This window comes from Stylophora pistillata, chromosome 8 (genome assembly GCF_964205215.1).
Source record: "Stylophora pistillata chromosome 8, jaStyPist1.2, whole genome shotgun sequence".
Lineage (NCBI taxonomy): Eukaryota > Metazoa > Cnidaria > Anthozoa > Scleractinia > Pocilloporidae > Stylophora > Stylophora pistillata.
Genome location: NC_142526.1, coordinates 4,082,720 through 4,104,096, shown reverse-complemented (window position 1 = coordinate 4,104,096; position 21,377 = coordinate 4,082,720). Strand labels below are relative to the sequence as shown.

Sequence of the window (21,377 nt, the reverse complement as noted above, 5' to 3'; positions counted from 1 at the left end):
GAAAAAGCTTAAACCCTCCCCTTCTGTAACAGAAGTTTACTATGGTGTAGATGAAAGTCAAAGGAAATTCATTGATGAGAGAAAATTGGAATTAAAGTAAAACATTTTCCTTGCAAATGAAGGAAAAGCACTACCGCCTATTTTCCATATACTTGGATCAAAGAGGGAGGAAAGTATCAGTACTCCAATCCCTACAAATCTGCCAGACATACTACAGGGACATGATGTTCGCCTAATATACTGTTCTGAAGTAGAAATTTAAACAGAATCTACTGAAACTGACAGCACAGATGATTTCCTGAGCCCTCTTCATGTTCATCCTGCATCTTTGCAAGATATATACAACAAAACACAATCAATACTGGAGCGTATCACTGTAGATGATACCAAGATAGAGCAAATAGTACAGTTGACACGAGATCAGTCAAAAGCAGTATGTGGCTCAATGAGTGCATTCCTTGCATTACAGCATCTCAATGCAAGCGTGCTCTAATTAGAGAAACCACAAGTCCTACAGAGGCTATTAGAGACATTCTTGGCTATAACGAACATTATGAATCTAAGTACATGAGGGATGGTATTGATTCTGAATCAGAAACTCTCAGGCATTATTCTAGTATGACTGGATACAAAGTAGAAAAATGTGGTCTCTTTGTTTCTAAGACACATCCATTCCTTGGAGCCTCTCCCGATGGACTCCTGGGCAAGAAGGGGGTCATTGAAGTAAAAAGAGTGCACCCTTATGAAGCTGAAAATTGGGAACAAGCTTTCCTCCGGCAGCATATTATCAAGGAAATAGATGGATCACTACAACTCAATCCTAATCATCAATATTACCATCAAGTACAGGTGCAGATGTTATGTACAGGGAGGACCTGGGCACATTTTGTAGCTTCTGATGGTAAAAACATTATCATCAAAACAATTCTATATAATAAGGAATTTATGGATGCTATTTTGCCCAAGCTGAAGAATTTTTATTATAACATACTTTTACTAGAACTAGCATACCCTAGAGTAAAAGATGGGATAGACAGGATAGGTAAACTAGGTTTTAGTTATTCAATGCCATGTAACTTAAGGAATAACTGATGAGACAGTAACTGCATTGTCACCAATGAATAGAGTGATTTTTATTTGATTCTGAAAGAATTGTTAGGCTAACAGCTGCTAGTAGTTATCAAGCTCTTTGGTTTACTACTTGGTAATTTTCTTTTCACAGTCAAGAGATTATCATTCTAGGTATTTATTGCCAACATAATAGCACACATGTTCATAAGTCTTAAGCTTTCATTGCTTCACATTTCATCAATACATAAAGGTAACATATTATTAATATATTGTAGAACTTTTTTGCATTAAAAGTCATGACTCATTTATACTTAAAACATTGTGGCAGTGAATAAATTTTTCATTACAGAAAATATCACCATTTTAGGATCAAAATAAATATTTTTAACAGGGTTTTTGCAAGACAACACAATCAAAATTGCTTATTTTTGATAAAAAGCTAGACCTTTATGTTTCTTGTTCATTATGTCTTGATGGCTACTATGTATCTTACATGTTTTGCAACGACAACTCTGATAAGTATTATTAAACTTAGCTATTTATTTGATTATGGGTGACTGAAAATTTACTAAATACCCACAAACAGTAAAGATTTGCTCTGCGAGGTGAACCATGGACAAGCGTACTTCATTGTCAAGAATATGGTATGTCTTGATCCGCTGGATTGCTCTTTCGACATGAATTCTTGCCTCTGCTATTTTCTCTGATCTTTTGCCCTCTGATTTCTTCAGCTGTGATCTACTTTGTCCTTTAAAATCTGGTATAGTTACACGTACACCACTTTCCCCTAAAACATCTCCAATATCAAACCCTCTATCTGCCATCACCTCATCTCCTTCCTGCAATGTTGCAATAAAATCTATACTACTAGCTGTTATATGTTTGTCTGAAACCCTACCCCTCCCCCTATCCCCGTGAAATGTAGACGATTGCAGCACAAGCATTGATTGCTATCAAAAACTTAAATGTTGTATGAGACTTATAGTTAGAATAAATCTCCTTGTTAGCTTTTAACGAGGATGGTTTCTGCGTAAAGATTTCTGTGCAGTCCACAATGACCTTCAAATCTGGGAATCCTGCAAACTGTTCTGGCTTTCCTAGCTCTTCCCAATACTCAGGCATTTGGCAAAGATCGTTCAGATGAAAGTATAGTAAGTCGATCCATGTTGTAAAAATTCTACTGATCGTAGATTCGCTTACTCCAAATCGAAGGGCTAAGTCTGTCAGTGTCAACCCTAAACGTAGACGAACTACCACCATAAATAACTCTTCCTCCAAGGTCAGTTTAGCTTGTGTTTGCCTTGTTGAGGAAGCTTTAGCTTGCATACTAGATCCTCTCCAATTGTTCTTTTTATCTAATGCAATGCAATCCAGATAGTCAAAGAGAGCCTTGAAGGTACTGTAATTAGGAAAGCCAGTAAACGTCTGAAACTGCCTGTCATTATTTTTCAAATTATCAAGGTTCAGAGAACGTGACTGAAGACAGTCATTCTGTTCTTCTAGTTCAGCAACTCTCTGCTGTAATCTTGTCAACTCATCTATAACTGACTGATCTAGTTTCAAAGAGTTTGAGTCAATTTGTGTCCTACAGTAGTCGTGTTCTTTAAGGCTGTTGTCTGAGCTTAAACAGGCTCCCCAAACATTGTGGTCGTCTATGCATGGCACTTCTTGTTTTGGCCTTCCTTTTACCTCCTTGCATCCCTAAAAACATGTTGAATATTACATACTCGTTAAACCATGCTTGAATACGTATAGGTCGTGTTTTAGATTGGGTTATGGCACATATACTTTCGAATATACTTCAAGAAAGCTTACCTGTACAAGCCTCCTTCGTTTTGGCTTTTGTGGAATGTTTTCATCGCTTTCGATTGTTTTGAGACTGTTTCTACTTCTCCTAGGCGTCTGGAGATTGTGGCTGTGACAGAAAATTGATGGAGTGTATGATTTACTTTGGGAATCATCAGATTTAACTCTACCAACAAAGTGTGCAGAACACAAGCGAGTATTGTCAGAAGGCTCCCAGTGTTCGCGTCTAATTCGTTGAATCCAAGCTTTTCTTCGAGAAGAATCTTTAGGAATCCTGTAGAACTGTAGTTCTGGGTTTCTTTTGCGGTTGTTTGAGCAGCCGATGGCACAGCAAAAGTCATTTTTCCCCATTTTTCGCTAGCGAATGTCACGCCACGAAAAGAAAATGGCGTCGAGTGAATCACAGTTACCCCCCAAGGCGCAAAGGATTATGGGTCATGTGCAAGTAGAGAATGGTCTGAAAGGAGCGGTCGCTAATTCTCGTGGAGTGGTCGCTCGGCCCTCCGCGACACTCCCCAGCCGAGAAGTTCTAACTGTCAATGTTCGGGATTAAAGGAAATCTTTTCAACAGAACGAAATGGAGTTATCATTGCCAAAAAAAATTTAAGAAACGGGATAACAATTTGCGATCAGGATCAAATGTTCAACAGTTTGTTTAGAGCTTGTCTTGCTTTAATAGCTGCCTTCCAGATTGGGCGCTAAGTGGTAAGTTTTTGTTTGCTTCTCTGGTGGCTTGCATCATACTGGTCATCCTCGCTTCGGCTGGGCTGGATTGGGCTTTCTCGTTGTTCAGCACATTCCAGGGGGTACAAGAAGTTGAGCGTACGGTTTAGCAACTTTCCTGTAGCTGTTCGGATTGTTGCGGCTATGATTTTCCCGTCTGTACTTGAAATTAGTTCCTCCACAACGGCTAACCTCCAGGTACCTCGTGGCGTGTTTTCCTTCAGAAGTGCAACGTCTCCTTTAGTGGGTTGGGTTGAGGATTGTGTCCTGGGAGCTTTTAAGTGGTTCTGAGTCCGTTCACGTAAACTCAGAACATAGTCGTTGAACCATAGGTTCCAAAATGTGTCAAGATGTTTCTGACCCTTACGCCACATGTCAAGGAGTTTTTGTGAAGAACTCAATTTGCTAAGGAAATCTGGGTCTTGCTGTCGATCTTCTTCTGCTAGGCATGGTACGCCTGTTTTTGGGTTAAGGCTGAGGAAATCTCCTGGGGTGAGTGTGAATCCAGAGCTGAAGTCAGCTCCTACGTAGACTAATGGCCGGGAATCGATTGCTGCTTCGACTTCCTTTACAACAGTTTCCAGTTGAACTATAGTAAGACAAATCTTTCCAATACTCTTTCGAAGGGACTGTTTCACAAGACCGATAAGTCTTTCATAGGAACCACCCATCCAGGGGGCCAGTTCAATGGTGAAGCTCCACTTTATGCCTTCGTTGGCCAGGTAACTTTGTGTGTCAGGACTTGTCATGGAGAGTTGCCATGCTTCTTCAACAGTCGACTTTACTACTTTGAACTGGGAAGCATTGTCGGAAATTATCTGTCTTGGTTTTCCACGTGTGGCAATGAATCTTCTAAGGCACAACAAGAGTTGTTCAGCGGTCATGTCATAAACGACTTCTACGTGAATAGCCCTAACAGCTAAACAAGTATACAGACACAACCAGACTTTTTGGGTTGCTGATGGCTGACTGACTTTCACATACAAGGGTCCAAGATAGTCAAGACCAGTGTATGTGAAGGGTGGAGATTCTTCTATTCGTGATCATGGATAGAGAGCCATTGCGGGCATTCGGTATGGTCCTCCTTGATATCGTCTACATCTCAAGCATTTGAGTAGAACTCTTCGTACAGATGATCTTCCTTGTGGAATCCAGAACTCTCTTCTGGTAGCCGCTAAAGTGTGAGATACACCTGCATGCATCAGCTTTTCATGGAAGCTGTTGATGACTAAACTTGTGAAGTCATGGTTCCTTGGAAGGAGTTTTGGGAACGCAGTATGTTCTGGGAGGTTTTCACTGATTAATCTACCATGGCACCTTAGTAGTCCGTGTTCATCCAACTGTAGGCCCAATTGGTTCGTCAGATTGTTTCTTGAATTTTGTTTGACTGCATTGATTTCTGGTGTAAATGCACTCTTTTGGACATACTTCTCCTACATGACCTTTGCTTGACTTATTTCGTCTGATGTAAGCTGTTCTTTGGTTGTGCTCTTCTTCTGTAGTTTTCGGATAAACCACAAGACCCAAGCGCTTACCCTACGTAGTTTGGTAAGCGAGGAGTTATTTCTTTCGCTGATCCCAAAGGGCGCAACTGACTTATCGAGTGATGTTTTGCTGGTCTCTCTTGGTATTCCAGCCAGTTTTGTAGTCTCATACATAACACGTGGGCAAGGAAACTGTTTGGTATTCTGTTCAGACATCTTGCTGTCAAATTGAATTGACTTCCATGACAGCCATTGTGATGGATGATCAGTTAAGCACGATGGGCCATGCCACCACAAGTTATTCTGGATAAGTTCATCTGTTGAGACACCTCTGGTAGACAGATCGGCTGGATTTTGTGAAGTGGACACATAGTCGAAATTGATGTCCCTGTGAGAGGTAATCTCTCTAAGTCGGTTCTGAACAAACACAGGTAACGGCTTACAGGTTGTTATCCAGTGAGGTACACACTGTGAGTCGGTCCACAGAAATCTATCTGCCACGGAGAACTGAAGTTGCTGAGTTACATAGTTCAGGCATCTCGTTCCAATAAGAACACCTGGCAGCTCCAACCTTGGAATGCTGATTTGTTTGGCTGGTGCGACGCTTGCTTTCGAAAATACCAGTTTGACAGTCGCTTTTCCATTTACTGAAGAGTAGAGGTATACTGGTACTGAATAGGCTTTGGCAGAGGCATCTGTGAAGTAGAACAGTTTGTGTTCTTCTCCACCAACATATCTGGGTAATGGCTGTGAGGACAATGGAGTCAGGCTCTCATATATCTTGTTCCATTCTTGTTCACTTGACTGACTGAATGTCTCGTCCCGATGTTTTTCTTGTTTCCACACTTCCTGAATGAACAGCTTTGCATTCAGTGTGCCCTGGGGAAAAGAGGCCCAATGAGTTGTAAATTCTGCTGACAGACTGTAATGCTTCCCTTTTGGTGTTCGCGTTGGAGGAGAGATTATGAGATCCATTGATAAAAATGGTATCTGTAGTCAAATTCCAGGAGGTTTCTAGGACTTTCACGGTTTCTGCACTGGTTCTATCACATTCTGGGATGTTCTGGAGAAATTCAGAGGAGTTTGAAGCCCACTCACGAAGTTTCATTGATGCAGATTGGAAGAGGGTTTTGGCTTCTTCGTACAGCTCCTCTGCTTGTGTTGATGTTTCAACGCCTGTAATCATGTTGTCTACGTACATATTATCTGCTATCTGATGAGCGATGGGGGTACCAGCCTTGGTTAGATGATTCTTGATCGTTGCAGCCAAGAGAAATGGACTGGATATCATACCGAATGGGACTCTGGTGAGTCTCAGTATTTGAACATTGTTCTCAACAGTAGGCTTGGAAGGGTCTTTTAACCAAAGGAACCTTGTTACATCTCTATCATCAGGTTGCAGACCCACTTGAAGGAATGCTTTCTCTACATCTGCAACTAGAGCCACTTTGTGAAGCCTGAACCTCAAGAGAAGGCCACATAAATCCTCCAATATGACAGGGCCACGGTGAAGGCTTTCGTTTAGGCTTTGATTTCTCTTCCTGGACTTTGCGGAGGCGTCAAACACTATTCTAAGTTTTGTTGTTGTCTTCTCGGGTGTCAGTATTTCGTGATGTGGAGTGTAATGTTTCAAGGTGTTTTTACAATCTTCATCTGGGACGACTTCCACAATTCCCTTCTGCACTTGGTCCTGGATTACGGCATCATATTTCTGGAGATGTTTGTCATTTCGTGACAGTCTATTGACTTGGGATCTCAACCTTCCCATTGCCAGGTCATAATTGGTTGGTAATAATGGAGACTCCTCTTTCCAAGGCCAGGTTACTTGGTACCGTCCGTCTTCAAAGCGGATTGTTTCGTTAAATTTTTGCAAAGCTTTGTCATCTTCATTTTCTTGTACAGGCTCTCTGATGCCCAGGGTCTCAAGCTTCCAAAACTCTTCAAGTTGTTTCTTTTGTGCAGGTAATGGCTGCTTGTCATCAGACTGAGCACTCAGATGTACACTAATAGGACTGGACGTGTAGGTCAGCCTTGAGATGGAGCTGTCTGGTTTGTCATCATGACATTTCACTCTGCCTGTTAGGATTCATCCCAACTTGGATTCCATGAGGTTTAATCCTGGACTGACTGCTTTCATTGCAATGTCACTAGAGAAAATATCACAGTAATAATCATTTCCTAGCAACAGTTCTATGTTGTCAGTTTCTGTAGTTGAGGGTACTGAATCGGCAAGGGGGATATCCTTCAGTAGGTGACTGAATTTCTCTGGGTTGAATTACGTTCGTTGTAGGTTACCGGTTATCGTGGGTACAACATTGACTCTTAAATGCAGAGATGATCCACCCTTTGTTAAAAGCCGGAGTTCAGTGATCAGAGTGTGAAACTCTCTGGGTTTTGATGCACTGAATGTATACACAGTTAGTGTTTCTGATCCTGTGATTGGCAACTGGAGTTTTTCTGCTAGCTCGTTGGTGATGTAGGTCCTTTGGCTGCCTGTGTCTAGAAGCAATCTGGTGGTCACTTTTCTTGATTTTTGCAAGTTTTCTACTTCTACGGTTGCAGTTTGCATCAGCACTTGTTCGTCAGAGGACAGCAAGGTATGTTCTGTAGCAACAGTAGCAGATAAGGGTTCAGTAACAGAATGTGCCATTTCTGAGGACTTCTCAAGTGGAAACTTCTTAATGCAGAGACATCTGTGGTGACGATTTCTTTGTTTGCAATAAACGCACGTCTTCTTCACTGTACAATTTTTCTGTTGGTGACCTTGTTTGAGACAGATAAAACAGTGCCCCTTGATCTTTTCTTTCCTAGCTGTCACAGTCGGGAAAGTTTGACACTCATCACTCCAGTGTTGTCCATTGCAATAAAGGCAAATCATTTTCCTTCTTCCTGTGAGATTCTGCGGTTGTTTGGTTTCAGACAGTAATGCACCTGTAGTAGTGTTAGAACCAAACTGGGTGACTTGTGATGTAGACCACATGTTTCCAACCGAGCCTTTGTAGTCAACTTTGTAAGAAGTTTGCCTATCTGCATTTTCTCTGTTACTAATGTACCTATGCAACTGATCTCTGAGTAGCTGCACTGTCCATTCATCACCATAATTTTTCTGTTCAGTCAGGTGGATGAGAACATCTTTGGGTAGTTTAGCCATTATCAGGGACACTAGTATTTTACTCTCAATATTTTCTCCAAGAGCTTCTAATGATCTAAGGTGTTTTTCAATGAGATCATAGTTCTTACGTAGGGCTGATGTTTGACTTGAGGAGGCAGGTAAATCCATACGACTAGTATAATGAACATTGACGATGACCTCATTTTGTCCATAACGTTCCTTCAACAATTTTATGGACTGTTCGTAATTTGCATTAGTCAGGGGTAGACCTGAGATAACATCTGCAGCATCACCTTCTAGCTGAGCTCTGAGGTAACTCATTTTTTCTACTGGACTGAGAGATGGATTAGAATGTATAGCTGAGTTAAAGGAATCCCAGAATTCCTGCCAATTTAGGAGCCCTCCACTAAACTCCTTGAAGTCAAGCTTAGGTAATTTTACAGTGTTAGGATTCGTACCTTGTTTAGAATCAACTTCTAATTTCTTCCTCAGTTTTTCTTTCTCCAGGGTAAGTCGTTCTGTCTTAATTTGTAATTTCCGGTGTTCAAATTTCGGCCTTCTGTTGTTTGATCTCTAACATCTTCTCTTCGAGTTCAAAGTTCACCTTACTTGTCCCTCGTTGTAATTTGAATTCCATTCGGTCCTTTATCATGGCCATTTTTGAGCTCAATCCTACCACGGCGTCTTCTGCTTCCAAAACTAGATTGACAAATTCATCATAATCTTTCATGACTTTATCGTGTTCTGATTTACTAGCGAGTTCTGCAGCAGCGTCAAGTTGCACGCGAAGGCTTTGATAAACAGTTAAATGCTGCTGTAGACAGTCTCGTTTGTTACGGGTTTCGTCAAAAAGTTGCTCTAAATCACCATCGATGGGACGTTCCTTCATTTCTGTCGCTGCTTCAAGGTTGATAAGGACACGCCTTTTCCTTGGGCCAATAAGTCTTCTTATGTCGCCCAAATCTGTCATCTTGTCGGCGGTTTCGGTTAAGAGGACGGTTCAATTCATGGCTGCTGTTGTTGATTTCGTCGATCGAGCGAATTCGTAATTTTTGTCTTTTTCTTTGTTAAGATTCTTCTCCGGTTTAAATAGGGCTTTCCTCCTCGGAAGATTAACGTCGGAGTTTCGGCAGTGGATGTAGTCGCTCTGCTACCATGTCGCGAACGCGATTTTTCTTTATTCTCAACTGAACACAACGATTTACACGGAGGACAAAATCCTCCTTCTTTACGCACATGGTCTGAAAGGAGCGGTCGCTAATTCTCGTGGAGTGGTCGCTCGGTCCTCCGCGACAGCTTGTAAAGACGGAATGTACTTCGGTATTTATCTTCCAGCTAAGATCACTAAGTTGTTCGCGTAGTTTGTTTGCTGATCACAGATCGCTGAAGGGCAGGGGTACCCTAACGGATATTTCACCTGCTTGTTGCGAGGGACGCTTGTAATGATAAAAAATAACGCGTGGAATGAGAAAAAATAACGCGTGTAATGATAAAAAATAAGAGTAATAATAACAATAATAATTATTATAGTTAAAACTTCTTTTGGGGCACAGGTACGTAATCTCAGCGCACTTTTCAGATGAAAGAAATAAAGAAATATATAACTTCTGAAAAAAAACAATACAAAAAACTTAATAACTGATTAAGTAAAAGTGTTTCAAGTTTCTTAAAAAAAAAACTTTTGCACTTTAATGTTTAATAGCAAGCAACTTCAAAGAGTTGGTACAGCTACGGAGAAAGAACGAGCTCCGTATGTCTGGGTCTGACCGTCAGGTACTTCCAAAAACAGACCTCTGTTTGCATAACGAAGATTTACGGGCGGAGGCCTTTTTTTTTTACGGGAAAGAGGGGGAGATGGGAGTAATCAGTTCCTTTTTGATCTATTCCTAACCCAAATAATTTTACACGAACGGCAAAGCAATAGGAAAACTGAGGAATTTTTGTTACCCCGGCTCCACTTAAGGTTATAATATGAACAGTACAGTACAGATTAGGGGAGCATATTACACCGTAACATCGGTATGCATATTCTCCATACTGTTATCGACTCATTTCCTCTGGCACTGACAAGGAGAATTTGTTGAAAAATGAAGAGACTCTTAAGTAGGTTGTTATTTCCGTTATTCTCGTGGCCTTCATGTGTGAGTCAGGGTTGAAACTGTAAGTAGTAATGAGCTGCTAGACATTCGTAACGTTCAAAGGGTTAATATGTACAGGCTGAGCCGCATACAGCCTGAATGGCTAGTCTAGAAGGGTAGCCTACAGTGAACAGAAAGTTGTGATACGAGTGACACATGCGTATCGCACGCCTGTGCATATCAAGATTATATTCTCTTGTGCACATAAATCCATTTTTACAAGATAACTTGAACATAAAAAAAAAACACGAAAATAAATAATAACAAGGAATTAAGTAAATGACGCTAACTTGAATCAGAATTCTGAACTATAATGTGTTTGTCTTTCCCGATGATCTACATTGCGCTCACAATTTCTAAGCAAAATAAGTAGAATTATTATCATTAATCACTCATTTACTCTTCCGTCAAACAGTAGTTATCTATTGGAAAAAAAACCTTCTGTAAATTTATATTGATGTGTACTCCGAATTGTGACTGGTAGATTTAAAAACCGTTGTAACGTCCATCCCAGTCGTCCGCTGGGAAACGGTCGTTTCGTCTACGAGTAGTTTCATTATAGTAACGAACAGTTCGCAGACGTCTCAGAGCATTTCGCTGACGTCTCATATAGGTCCCTTTGGCGTAAGTATTACAATCTTAACGGAGTTAGGTTGTTTCAGTACAAACTGAAAGTTGATGAAAGGGGTAAGTTTCTAAAGAAACTGTGTTACTGCGCTGGTGGAGGTAACAGCGTAAATTGATTTTATCAACTGAGTTGATATTGTAAATTGGCCACCGTAAAGAGTTTAAAAGCTGACGTTTCGAACATTGGCCATTTCGTCAAGACGAATGGCGGAATTGAGGGTTGTGTGTGTTTACATGCAGAAAGCGGAGCTACGCTACGCTATAGGTGGAAACATGGTGATGAGAAAAACAAAAATAAATCAGTGGAATACTTCCATAGGTATCGTTGATACCTATGGGATTAAGAGTACCGATTCGAAAGACAAACTTTTGTTAAAGAGTTTTGCAGCTTTCCGAGCTGCCTTAATGTAAGGAAAGGCCGGAGATTGCCTTATACTGATTAGAATGAAAAGAAAGATTGAAGTGTCTGGCGACTGGTTTTGATGTGTCCTTGTCATTCCTTTCTACATCGCGAAAGTTTTCTCGGAATCGGTTACCTAGTCGTCTTCTTGTTTTGCCAATGTATACCTTTTGCAATAAGTGCATGTTATGCAGTAGATGACATTAGCGGAGGTGCATGCGACGTGATCAGGAATCTTAATTGATCGTATGAAAAGATGACGAGGGAAAAGAAGACTTAGGGACAACCTAGGCCTCACGCACAACGTGCAGTCGAAGAGTTCTCATATAAAAAGCAGGCAGTGCATGATAAGCCCTAATGTTGTACCGTATGAATTCAGACGTGTCAGTCGAGTGAGGCCAGGCATGCTAAACGATAATTTAGTTTTCCGAGCTTTCGCCGATCTACGGCATCATTAGGGAATGTCGATGGAATCTTTGAAGTGAAGAGTATATCAGGCGAGGTGTTAGGCCAGATGGTAGAGGATCAGCAGACAGTAGAATAGGAAAGTGGCAGGTATGTAAATGCAATATACGTAGAAATAGGTCTATGCAGAAAATAAAAATAATCAGGGAGAATATTATTGTCAGAATTAAGGATCTTTGAGTGCAGAACACTCCTCGCTAATGATGCCGTAGAGCGGCGAAAGCTCGGAAAACTAAATTATCGTAGCCTACCTGGCTTCCTTTGGTATACAAGTCTGACTTGATAACACTATGCTACTCAAGGACAACATCCAACGTTGTACCGTATGTCAACTGTACAGCATTTTATTTGTCACTTCTACGAAGAAGACAAAGCAAAGACGAGACGTTTGTGAATGATCTGAAACGTTTGTTAAACGAACTATGAAACGTCAACGAACTGACCTGAGACGTGTGCGAAATGATCTGAGAATTTGACGAGAACGACTCGTAGGCGAAGTATTAGCAATTTTTTCGTCCCTTACGTTTCCGCATGCCAACAGTTTACTGCTCAGTTCATTCCATAGCACTCTAATTTTCCCAAAGTGTGGTAACCTTCTTCGGGACGGAAATCTTGGTCATAATAGCTTCCCGTATCGCCAAATCTCAACTGAATGACGGGAAGATGGGACTTGTTTGTTAGAAGACCGCTGTCCATCCGCCAAGTCTGTTTATTCTCATCGCAGTTACAGACCCACGATGGGTTAACACACGAGCCGTTCTTTCCACAGGCGCAGCCATCATATACTGGACTGGCCCCATCAAAGTAGGTCATTTCTTCACCGTCACGTGACACCCACCATGCATATTCATTCCTTCTAATTCTAGAGTCAAGGCACTCGTATTTGATGAACTGTTGACAGTTGGTGGAAAGTTCTGTTAGAACCTTCAATTGAGAAATGCTGGCGGGTTTGTAATCGATGTCGAGGGAATATGAACCAACCGGGTCAAAACCATCTACATGTGTTCTGTTCTCGCTGTCGTGACTGACAACTGTCACTCCAACACCACCTTTGTCAATCATGTTACAGAAAACAGGAAATGGATCCTCACCAAGAATACCATCAGGATCAATGAAATGATCACCACTGACGTCACTGATGTTGACCTTTACTTTGGTGCAGGTTTCGGGGTACTTGACATAAATAATGACATTTGTTTGAATTGAGCTGAATGCATTAGACGCATGGCAAGTGTAGGTACCATTATGGGTGAAGTTAGCAGATGAAACTGTCAAGTTATTGGAGGAATCAATAACTACGCCTGAGGGTAATGACGAGGTGCCATTAAACACCCACGACATCGTTGGTGTCAGGTCGCTAAAGGCAGAACAAGGCAGCGTGAGACTTTCATCGGCCTTCACTGTTGCATTCGACGGCGGCTTGATGGTGAATTTGAGAGTTGAATACACTCGGAGGAGAAGTGCAGATGATTTGCTGCCCCGAAGATAGGGACAGATAGGAACCACTGTCTTGTGTAGAGACGTTCGACAGGGTTAGACTTCCTCCATTTACGAAGCTTCTTGAAGTAGGTAGCAGTCCTTGAGCCTTGCTCCATGTAACTGAATGTGGCAACGGATTACCAGTCGCGTTACAAGTCATGGAAACATTTCTACCCTCCACAGTTTCGATTCTATCAAGACTAACTTGTACTGATGGAAGTCCTAGAATCAAAAATAGCATGTCTTAAAAAAGATAGCAAAGTCGGAAACTAAAATAATCATCTATTGCTTCATTGCAAATGACTTATTCTGTTCAATTTTACCGCATTACTGATGTTTTTCACTGTTCAGCAACAGCGTAAGATGTACAGTACCCTACTAAAGTTCTCATTGGTTTGCTTCTAAACAATCTCTGTCGAGACTTGCTGTAAATAAATAAACAGACGAATCCGTTGATCAACTTACCTTCATTACAGTTTTGTCCCATCAGCCCATTCCTGCACACACAACGATAACCTTTACGGGGAAAGCCAGTTTGACAACTCTGGGCCACTGGGCAAGGCTTTTTAAAACAAACGTTCTGTAAAATAAAGCATAAATTACTACGGTTGGGTCTAAGGTACAGTCGCAAAGCGTGTTTGGTTTTGATACAAAAATCATTTATGCACGACTGACACCAATGTATCTATGCACTTTTGCATTTAAATTGCATGCATGTATTTCGTCCATACACTCAGCCTCAGATGCAATCTTCATCCTTGGATCTATGCATTTATACATCCAGGAAGTCGCTAAACGAGTTATCTGGGCAATCGTCTGTCAACTGTGCTTTCGTCACCGATGCAGGTAGGGATCAATGCATTTATCACCTATGCATCCACGTATGTATCAATGCATTGAATTTTTATCCTCACATCCACGTACTCCATTATCGCTTTTATCTATTAATTTCCTGCCACTTGGATTTGGTATGGACCTTAATTCAGTACAAAGGCAATGAAGTTGCTAATAGGTATGGGTTCGAATCCCATCGATGCCTGGCCCCGGTTGTTCGAAAGTTGGACAAAGCTATCAACTAAATAATTTGCTTTCCGTGGGACGGCATGGTGGGTTTTGGTCAAAACGTTTCCGCTGGATAGCATTTCATCCGTTGGATGGCGTTATCCGCACTTTGAACAACTGGGCCTTGTATTTTTTCAGGAGTCTCCTCTGAAATTTCTCGAATTACACCCCAGAGTTCGAATAGCGGCGACTCACCTTAAATGATTTGTAAATAGCTCCTCCTCTGTATCTCATATTCAATGGATGAGCAACATCATCGGAATCACTTAACTCACACAAATATGTCCCATCGGGAAGAGGTTTTAGATTGTATGATATACAGTTATTCTCCATGTAACAATTTACTTCGCAGGCACTGGCTGATTCTGTCTCCATGGTCTTGAACACGTGACCAATTAGAAAGAAGCCCGTGATTGTCGGATTCATCTCCACTTGTCGACAATCTTCGTCTAAGAAAAAAATAAGATGGGATAACAGATTGCAAATGTCTCGAAGAGCTTACAATTATAATCAAACTTAAAACTCCCTCTCATGTGCGAAGGCAGACAGGATGAGCGGATGGGAATTACATATCATTTTCCAAATTTTGAACTTTATGAAGTAATAAATGAAGAATATCAGAGTTTTTTAAATGTTATGCTTTGATTTGATAAATAGGAAGTACTGTGGAAAAGAAAGAGTAAAAAATTGCAACTTTCTGGGTCAATCCACCACTGGCGAACAAGTCTAAACAGAAATAGCATTAAACCACGTCCCTGGCTTTAAAAACGTATCTCAATGATAGGCATCGTGCGATGATGATTTCTGAATCAGCTTCATTTCGTGTTCCAGAGAAAATTTACACATATATAAGATTTCTGTATGAAAGGGAAAACTTTATCAGTGAAGGGGGAGGGGGTTGCAATTGGAAGCCTCGGAGAAGAGGAGATGGAAAGGGGATAGGAGTGAGGAATTGAGTGGAAAACGTGGGAGAAACGCAAAAATACGAACAATCGTGATTCATTAATCTGCATTTCGCAATAAAGGACGATAAAAGGGAGTCATGGGTGGGGAAGGCGGGAGAGGAGAGCGTAGGCAATCTCAGATTCTCATCCTTGCCTCCAGTCCCCTTACGTTTCATGCCACATTAATACAATGGTGCCAAAATTTTAGGAGTTAAACTCTAAGACGGGGCAAGGAAAGCTGTCGTTACATTTGAAACGGTCTAGAAACAAATGAACTATGTTTGAAAGTCGTTAAATTAAAAGCGATCGTAACTTTGTTCAAGGGCACATCATTTTTTTATCATTATTAATTTGGCTCATAAAAGGGTTAAAATTCAAAGGTCGTTTTAGAACATCGTTTAAGATGGAACGTTAGGCAGCCTGAATTTAAGGATAAATAATAGGCGGATAAAGAAAGTAGAACAAAATTTGTAATGAGTCGTTTCGAAAAAAATTAAATCCTTGCGTGGACTTTAAGCCACTTTACTCACCTTGCTGGAATGCAGCATAGATACACGCCAGAATTAAAGACGAAAGCAGTACCGATAATTTCATTGTTGAGAACTTCATTTCTCTTCGTTTTGTGAATTTGCCTCTATGCCAGTGCGTGCGATGGCAAAATGAAAAGTTAACAATGTTAGCTCTGGACAGTTCTCCTTTCAACCAGTTGTGAAATATTTATGGAGTAGTCATTCGTTGTCGCAGCAAGACGCTTGCCTTTATGATGATTTTGGTATTCATAACTTCTTTTTTCGAGGAAAATACACATCGCTCGAAAAAGGCAAATATCTCGACCACGTCTAAGCATTCATGAGTAATTTCCCGTTAAGAGAACATAACGGAACATTTCACTCTAACACCTCAATGATTTTTAAGGTTTCTTGAGATAAATCAGTATGTTGATTTTAGCGAAAAACAGCTGCCAAATAGGAATGAAGTCCATCTTCGGTTTCTTTCATCGATTAATGTTACACAGAATTTTAATCAAGAAGAGCATTAAGACATGTACTGAGAGCAAATCAACGCTTTTTGGTTGAGAAAACCATGGCTTAAGTCTTCAAGTAACTTGATTGGAAATTGCACGAATAACAATGTGGAACTTAGAACACAGCTCGAAGTCTGATTTGATGTTGGACGTAAAATAGTGAAATACAATAGAGGACGAAATGTTTTGTTAAACATGTAAATAAACATGCGATATTAGCTGTGCCGTAGAGAACTGTCTCAAAAAAACTATCAAAGTTAATGATGTCCATAATTATATTTACACTGCATGTGTCTATGCAGTGTTGGTATCAGAAAAAAACTAACGGCTTAAATTGATTTATCATCCCTGCTTATGGGACGAGTCATAATCTTTGTAAATGTTCACAAAACAATTTGTCGTTTTCCAGTTCTTTATTCATCGAGTTGTGCAATTCACTCGCATCGTGCGCAACGAAGCCCCTTACTTATAAAACATGGTGGAGGGTAAATCTATTTTCTCAACAATCAAGTTCAAGTGTCAAGTTTTTCAGTAGCATTTCAGTTTTCCAAGTGTGTGATATCCTTCCTCGTTAATCGCACCACTGTCACCGAATCTCAACTGAATAACAGGAGGGTCGGATTTGATGGTCAAAAACCGCTGTCCTTTCCGCCATTCCTCATCGTTGGCGTCACAGTTACAAGGCCATTCTTGAGTCGGACAGGTGTTAGTCACGTTACATGCACAGCCTTCAGTAGCTCCTCCCCAGTAGGTTTTTTTGTCACCGTCACGTGACACCCACCAACTAACTCGGCCTAGACGTATCGCAGCATTATAGCACTCATATTTAATGAACTGTTAACAGCTATTTGAGGTTTCTATCAATCCTTTGATTTGGGAGAGGCTACTGTCGTAGTACTGAATGTCACGGCGGTAGCCACCATGTGATTCCCTTCCATTGACGTGGAATCTATCCTCACTGTCATGACTGATAATTGTCACTCCAATGCCTCATTTGTCAGTCATGTTACAGTAAACAGGAAATGCATCCTCGCCAAGAACACCGTCAGGATCAATCACGTAATCGCCACTCACGTCACTGATGTCTGTCTTCACTTTGGCGCAGGTTTCAGGATACTTGACATAAACGGTAACACTCGTTTTAATAACGTTGAGTGAATTAGTCGCACTGCAAGTGTAGGTACCACCATGGGTGAAATTGGTGGAGGAAACGATCAAGTTATTTGAGGAACCAATTCTTGCATCAGGAGGTAGCGATATGGTCCCCTTATACATCCACGACATCGTTGGCGTGAGATCGCTTTCAGCGGAATACGGAAGACTAAGAACTTCATCAGCCTTCACTGTTACATTCAACGGGGGTTTGACGATGAACTTGAGAGCTGAATAGACTTTAAGTCGCGTGGAGGATGACTTTGCACCCCAGATGTTTGTTGCAGCACACACATATGAGCCAGTATCTTGTTTGGTGACGTTTTCCAAAGTTAGATTTACTCCTCGGACGATACTTCTTTTGGAAGGAAGACTTTCTTGAGACCTGCTCCACTTAACTAAGTGTGGAGGAGGAGTACTGATAATATTACACATCATGAAGACTTCTTTGCCTTCCTCAGTCTCGATAAAATCAGGAAGCACTTGCACGGATGGAGGTGCTATAATTTTCACAATTACACAGTTAAAAAAAAAATTAAATTAAAACTCTTTATTTCCAAAAAAAAAAAGACAACAACACATTACACTGAATATTAAACCTGAATAAGGGGAATAATATGGTAAAACACAAGTGGATCCTTTGATAAAAGATACCTTCGGTACAGTTTCTTCCAAAGAGTCCACTGCTGCAAACACAGCGATAACCTTTGCTGCCGAATCCTGTTTGACATCGATTGATCGCAGGACAGGGATTACTTGAACAAAGGTTCTGTAAAATACAGGAAGGTTTTAATTGCATTGGTTCAGATTGCACGAAACGATAAAGTATAGTCCTTAATTTGCCGTTTTTACTCGGTAACTGTTGCTATTCGGCATTGCACCCACAAAGTGGTTAGACGATGAAGCATAACAACATGTTATACATGGACTTGGACGACATAGGATAACATGACATGACATATCCAAAATGGAACGAGGTGAAGGTGACAATGTATGAAGTGCCTCAAATAATATGGCATTGCATGACATGACCCAACATGTAGCAATATAGCAAAACATGACGTGAGTGAGAAGAGAATTTGAGAAGAATTTTAGAAGAATTTGCTACCTTTCTAGAAAAGCAAGAAATGGTTAGATATTCTAGTCTTCTCGGATATGGGACGAATAAATGGAGGTCCCGTCTCCTGCAGATGTGGGGGCAGGAGACGTTAATTACTCACACACGTGATTACCGTGTGATGGATGTCCTCCCCTGGGGTGGGATGGGTGGGTTTACTGGGCCCGCTGTAATTGGCGCAAGCTGTTGCGGTGTCCCTGCCTGTCGGCGAATCTAATATATAAATTAGAAGTGACATATCGTGACGTGACGTGACATAAAATGACTCGAGAAAAAATGAAACGGCATAAGATGATGATACATGACATGACTTGCACGGAAATATAGCGAAGGATATCATGATCTGAAATTGGATGAGATGACAAAACAGGAGAGAAGGAACAACCCTATTCGATATCGTATTACATGATATAATGTAGCGGGATATGAAATGACATGGCATGACATTATTTGTAATCGTATGACATGACACTTCTGGGATGATATTGGGTGGCACGACGAGACGTGAAATCGTACGAATCTTCACGCTTCATATATAAGGCATGGCATGTATTTTGGGGTATATTTAGCTCTGAAAATTCTGTCTAATGATATGTAAATACACTACCGAACATACAACCTGGCTTACCTGAAATGATTTATAGACAGCTCCTTCTTCGAATTTGACATCCAAGGGATGCATTTTGTCAGTAGAATCACTCAGTTCACATAGATACCTTCCGTCTGGATACTCTGGTTGTCTAAGGTTGCACGAGACACAATCAGCATCCATAAAACAGTTCACTTCACAAGCGCTGGCTGATTCTATCTCCAGTTTCCTGAACACGTGATTTTCCAGGTAGAAGTCGTGGATCGAAGGATTCATTTTAACTTCTCGACAGTGCCCTAAAAATGAAGGAATAAAGACTTATAGGTCAGACACCGCACCACTCGTGCGCGTGTGCCAAGCTTACCTCATGAATTATAAGTTAAGCAGAACAATATAAGATTTTTCAGTCGGCTCGGCGAGCAAATGATAAAGAACTTTTGGCTCTCGAATTGACATCATAGCTCTGACTCATCTTAGCCGATTTCTAAGGGCTTAGACTTTTTAGACAATTCAGAATTTCACCAAAATAATTTAATGGGTGGTTGTAATAAGTAAGTGGCTATTGATTATGAAGAAGGTGGTTATAATAAATAAGCTCGTTCTCCTCGAGAGAACGAGCCTATTTATTCCCAACAGCTAAGATCTGGGAGTGTAGATAACCCTGAAATGGAACAGATCGTCCTGTCAGACCAATAATTCTTCAGCATTGTTGATCTTTCAGTCAACCTGTATCACTTTGAGTTTACGAGGAAGTGACGATTCGAAGTGGTTAGGTTCCCTTGCTTCTTTTTCATCATTTTAGAAACTGTTTTGCATAATTTTGCAACCAGTTCTTATGCAAGTAATTGACTTTTTTCATCAGTAGTTACTCATACAGGCTGTTTGCTGAAATAACGTGTAGTTTCTACTAATTGAAAAGGAGGATCAAGTTCCGATTAAAACGTAAATGACGAGCACAACGTATAGTTGTAATTACGTGCATTTACATTTGCGCATAGCATTGGACTTGCAAGCTCACCTTTACTCGACCCCAAGCAATTTCTCCCAAAAAATGTGAATAGGAACAGAACTTGAAACGTCTCCATGATTCCTCTAAGTTATGTTTTTGAAACGATTTTTTCCGAACTGACTGATTCATCTCACCACCTGCTGTCTATGTAAAAAATGGCTTTGTTCCATTTTTCCTCAAAATGGGTCAGTTATTTTTATTGACTTTTCTCGAAAACAGAGAATAATGAATCTCCCTTCAGTCTCAGGTGACCAAATATTTAAAGGGAAAAGAAACCTTTACCTATTAGCGTTAAAGTATGACTGAGCGGTTTCCAGTTTTGAAAAGCTCGCGAAATTTCTAATTTCTAATCAAAGAAAGGAAAAAAAAGATCAATTACCCACAGCTTGAGGGCGGCTTGTTTTTACGACCCGAAACAAATGTTGGTAATTGAAATGCGAATTTCAGTTCTTGACTTTGTTCTCTACAATTTTTGATCTTTTCTAAGGACAACGTATTTGAAACTTCAAGCGATGGGCGATATTAGCACGCATCAGTTGCCTTAAGCTAAGCGGATGTCCTATAATTTTGCTTTAAAAAGGGAGAAATTGAGAAAAAAAATTGAAATAAACATCATCGGTGATAAGCGATAAAAATCTCTATTTTCCATCAAAGATAATTCCTTCGCACTGTGGCCAACAGATAATTTAAAATACATTCTCAAAGTTAGCCTCAAAAAAATTGCCAAAACCCTAACTGAACTACCCAGAAAAACGTTCATGTGATGGTCCAGAAGACCCGAAACAATTCCAACCTCGATTTTCCTAATCTCGAATCCAACGTTTCTCCAATTAGCCAAGCTTAACTCCGATCGCTGCGAGGTAAAAGAGAAAATTAAATACAAAATACTAAATGATACGAGAAAATTAATTCCTTCCAGAAACGACAAAATAAACATACTATATTTAGTCTTCCATTGTTTCTTCTGGCCAGGAGGTCTTTCACTATAGAAAATAAAAACAGAATTCTTTTTCTGGTAAAAAATATTTGGTGTGTAGCCAGCCATGTTAAAAATTGTAGTAAAAGAAATTAAAAAGTTGACACTGGCTAAAAATGTATTTTTCTAAAAAATCTTAATGTTTTTGTATACCTTTGATACAACAACTTTAAGAATTTTTAGAGCCATTAAAAATTTT

General features: G+C 40.5%; 4 protein-coding genes and 1 pseudogene across 5 annotated transcripts; all 5 read right to left on the bottom strand.

The window, feature by feature from the left end:
* Positions 1 to 1,609: 1,609 nt before the first annotated feature.
* Positions 1,610 to 3,436, bottom strand: LOC148724498 (uncharacterized). The gene is given in 3 exon segments (XM_088732002.1): positions 1,610 to 1,973; positions 1,975 to 2,772; positions 2,887 to 3,436. Coding segments are annotated over 3 exon segments (1,503 nt in total). The 5' UTR covers positions 3,229 to 3,436; the 3' UTR covers position 1,610.
* A 139-nt stretch (positions 3,437 to 3,575) lies between these two features.
* Positions 3,576 to 5,103, bottom strand: LOC148724497 (uncharacterized). Its single transcript, XM_088730362.1, has one exon. It carries the CDS (start codon positions 4,482 to 4,484, stop codon positions 3,576 to 3,578), a length of 909 nt encoding a protein of 302 aa, XP_088586488.1. The 5' UTR covers positions 4,485 to 5,103.
* On the bottom strand, positions 5,034 to 9,166 carry LOC148724496 (uncharacterized). Its single transcript, XM_088730361.1, has 4 exons — positions 8,801 to 9,166; positions 7,380 to 8,718; positions 6,112 to 7,160; positions 5,034 to 5,963 (listed from the first exon to the last, which is right to left on the bottom strand). The coding sequence occupies exons 1-4, from the start codon at positions 9,164 to 9,166 to the stop codon at positions 5,034 to 5,036; spliced, it is 3,684 nt and encodes a 1,227-aa protein (XP_088586487.1).
* Positions 9,167 to 10,495: 1,329 nt separating this feature from the next.
* Positions 10,496 to 16,127, bottom strand: LOC148724495 (neurexin-4-like). The gene is made up of 3 exons (XM_088731838.1): positions 14,563 to 16,127; positions 13,771 to 13,885; positions 10,496 to 13,527 (listed from the first exon to the last, which is right to left on the bottom strand). The coding sequence occupies exon 3, from the start codon at positions 13,165 to 13,167 to the stop codon at positions 12,376 to 12,378; it is 792 nt and encodes a 263-aa protein (XP_088587964.1). The 5' UTR covers positions 13,168 to 13,527; positions 13,771 to 13,885; positions 14,563 to 16,127; the 3' UTR covers positions 10,496 to 12,375.
* A 126-nt stretch (positions 16,128 to 16,253) lies between these two features.
* LOC148724494 (uncharacterized) lies at positions 16,254 to 20,530 on the bottom strand (annotated as a pseudogene). The gene is made up of 4 exons (XR_015990278.1): positions 20,212 to 20,530; positions 19,233 to 19,489; positions 18,142 to 18,256; positions 16,254 to 17,987 (listed from the first exon to the last, which is right to left on the bottom strand). The product of XR_015990278.1 is annotated as an uncharacterized LOC148724494 (transcript).
* Between the last annotated feature and the right edge of the window lie 847 nt (positions 20,531 to 21,377).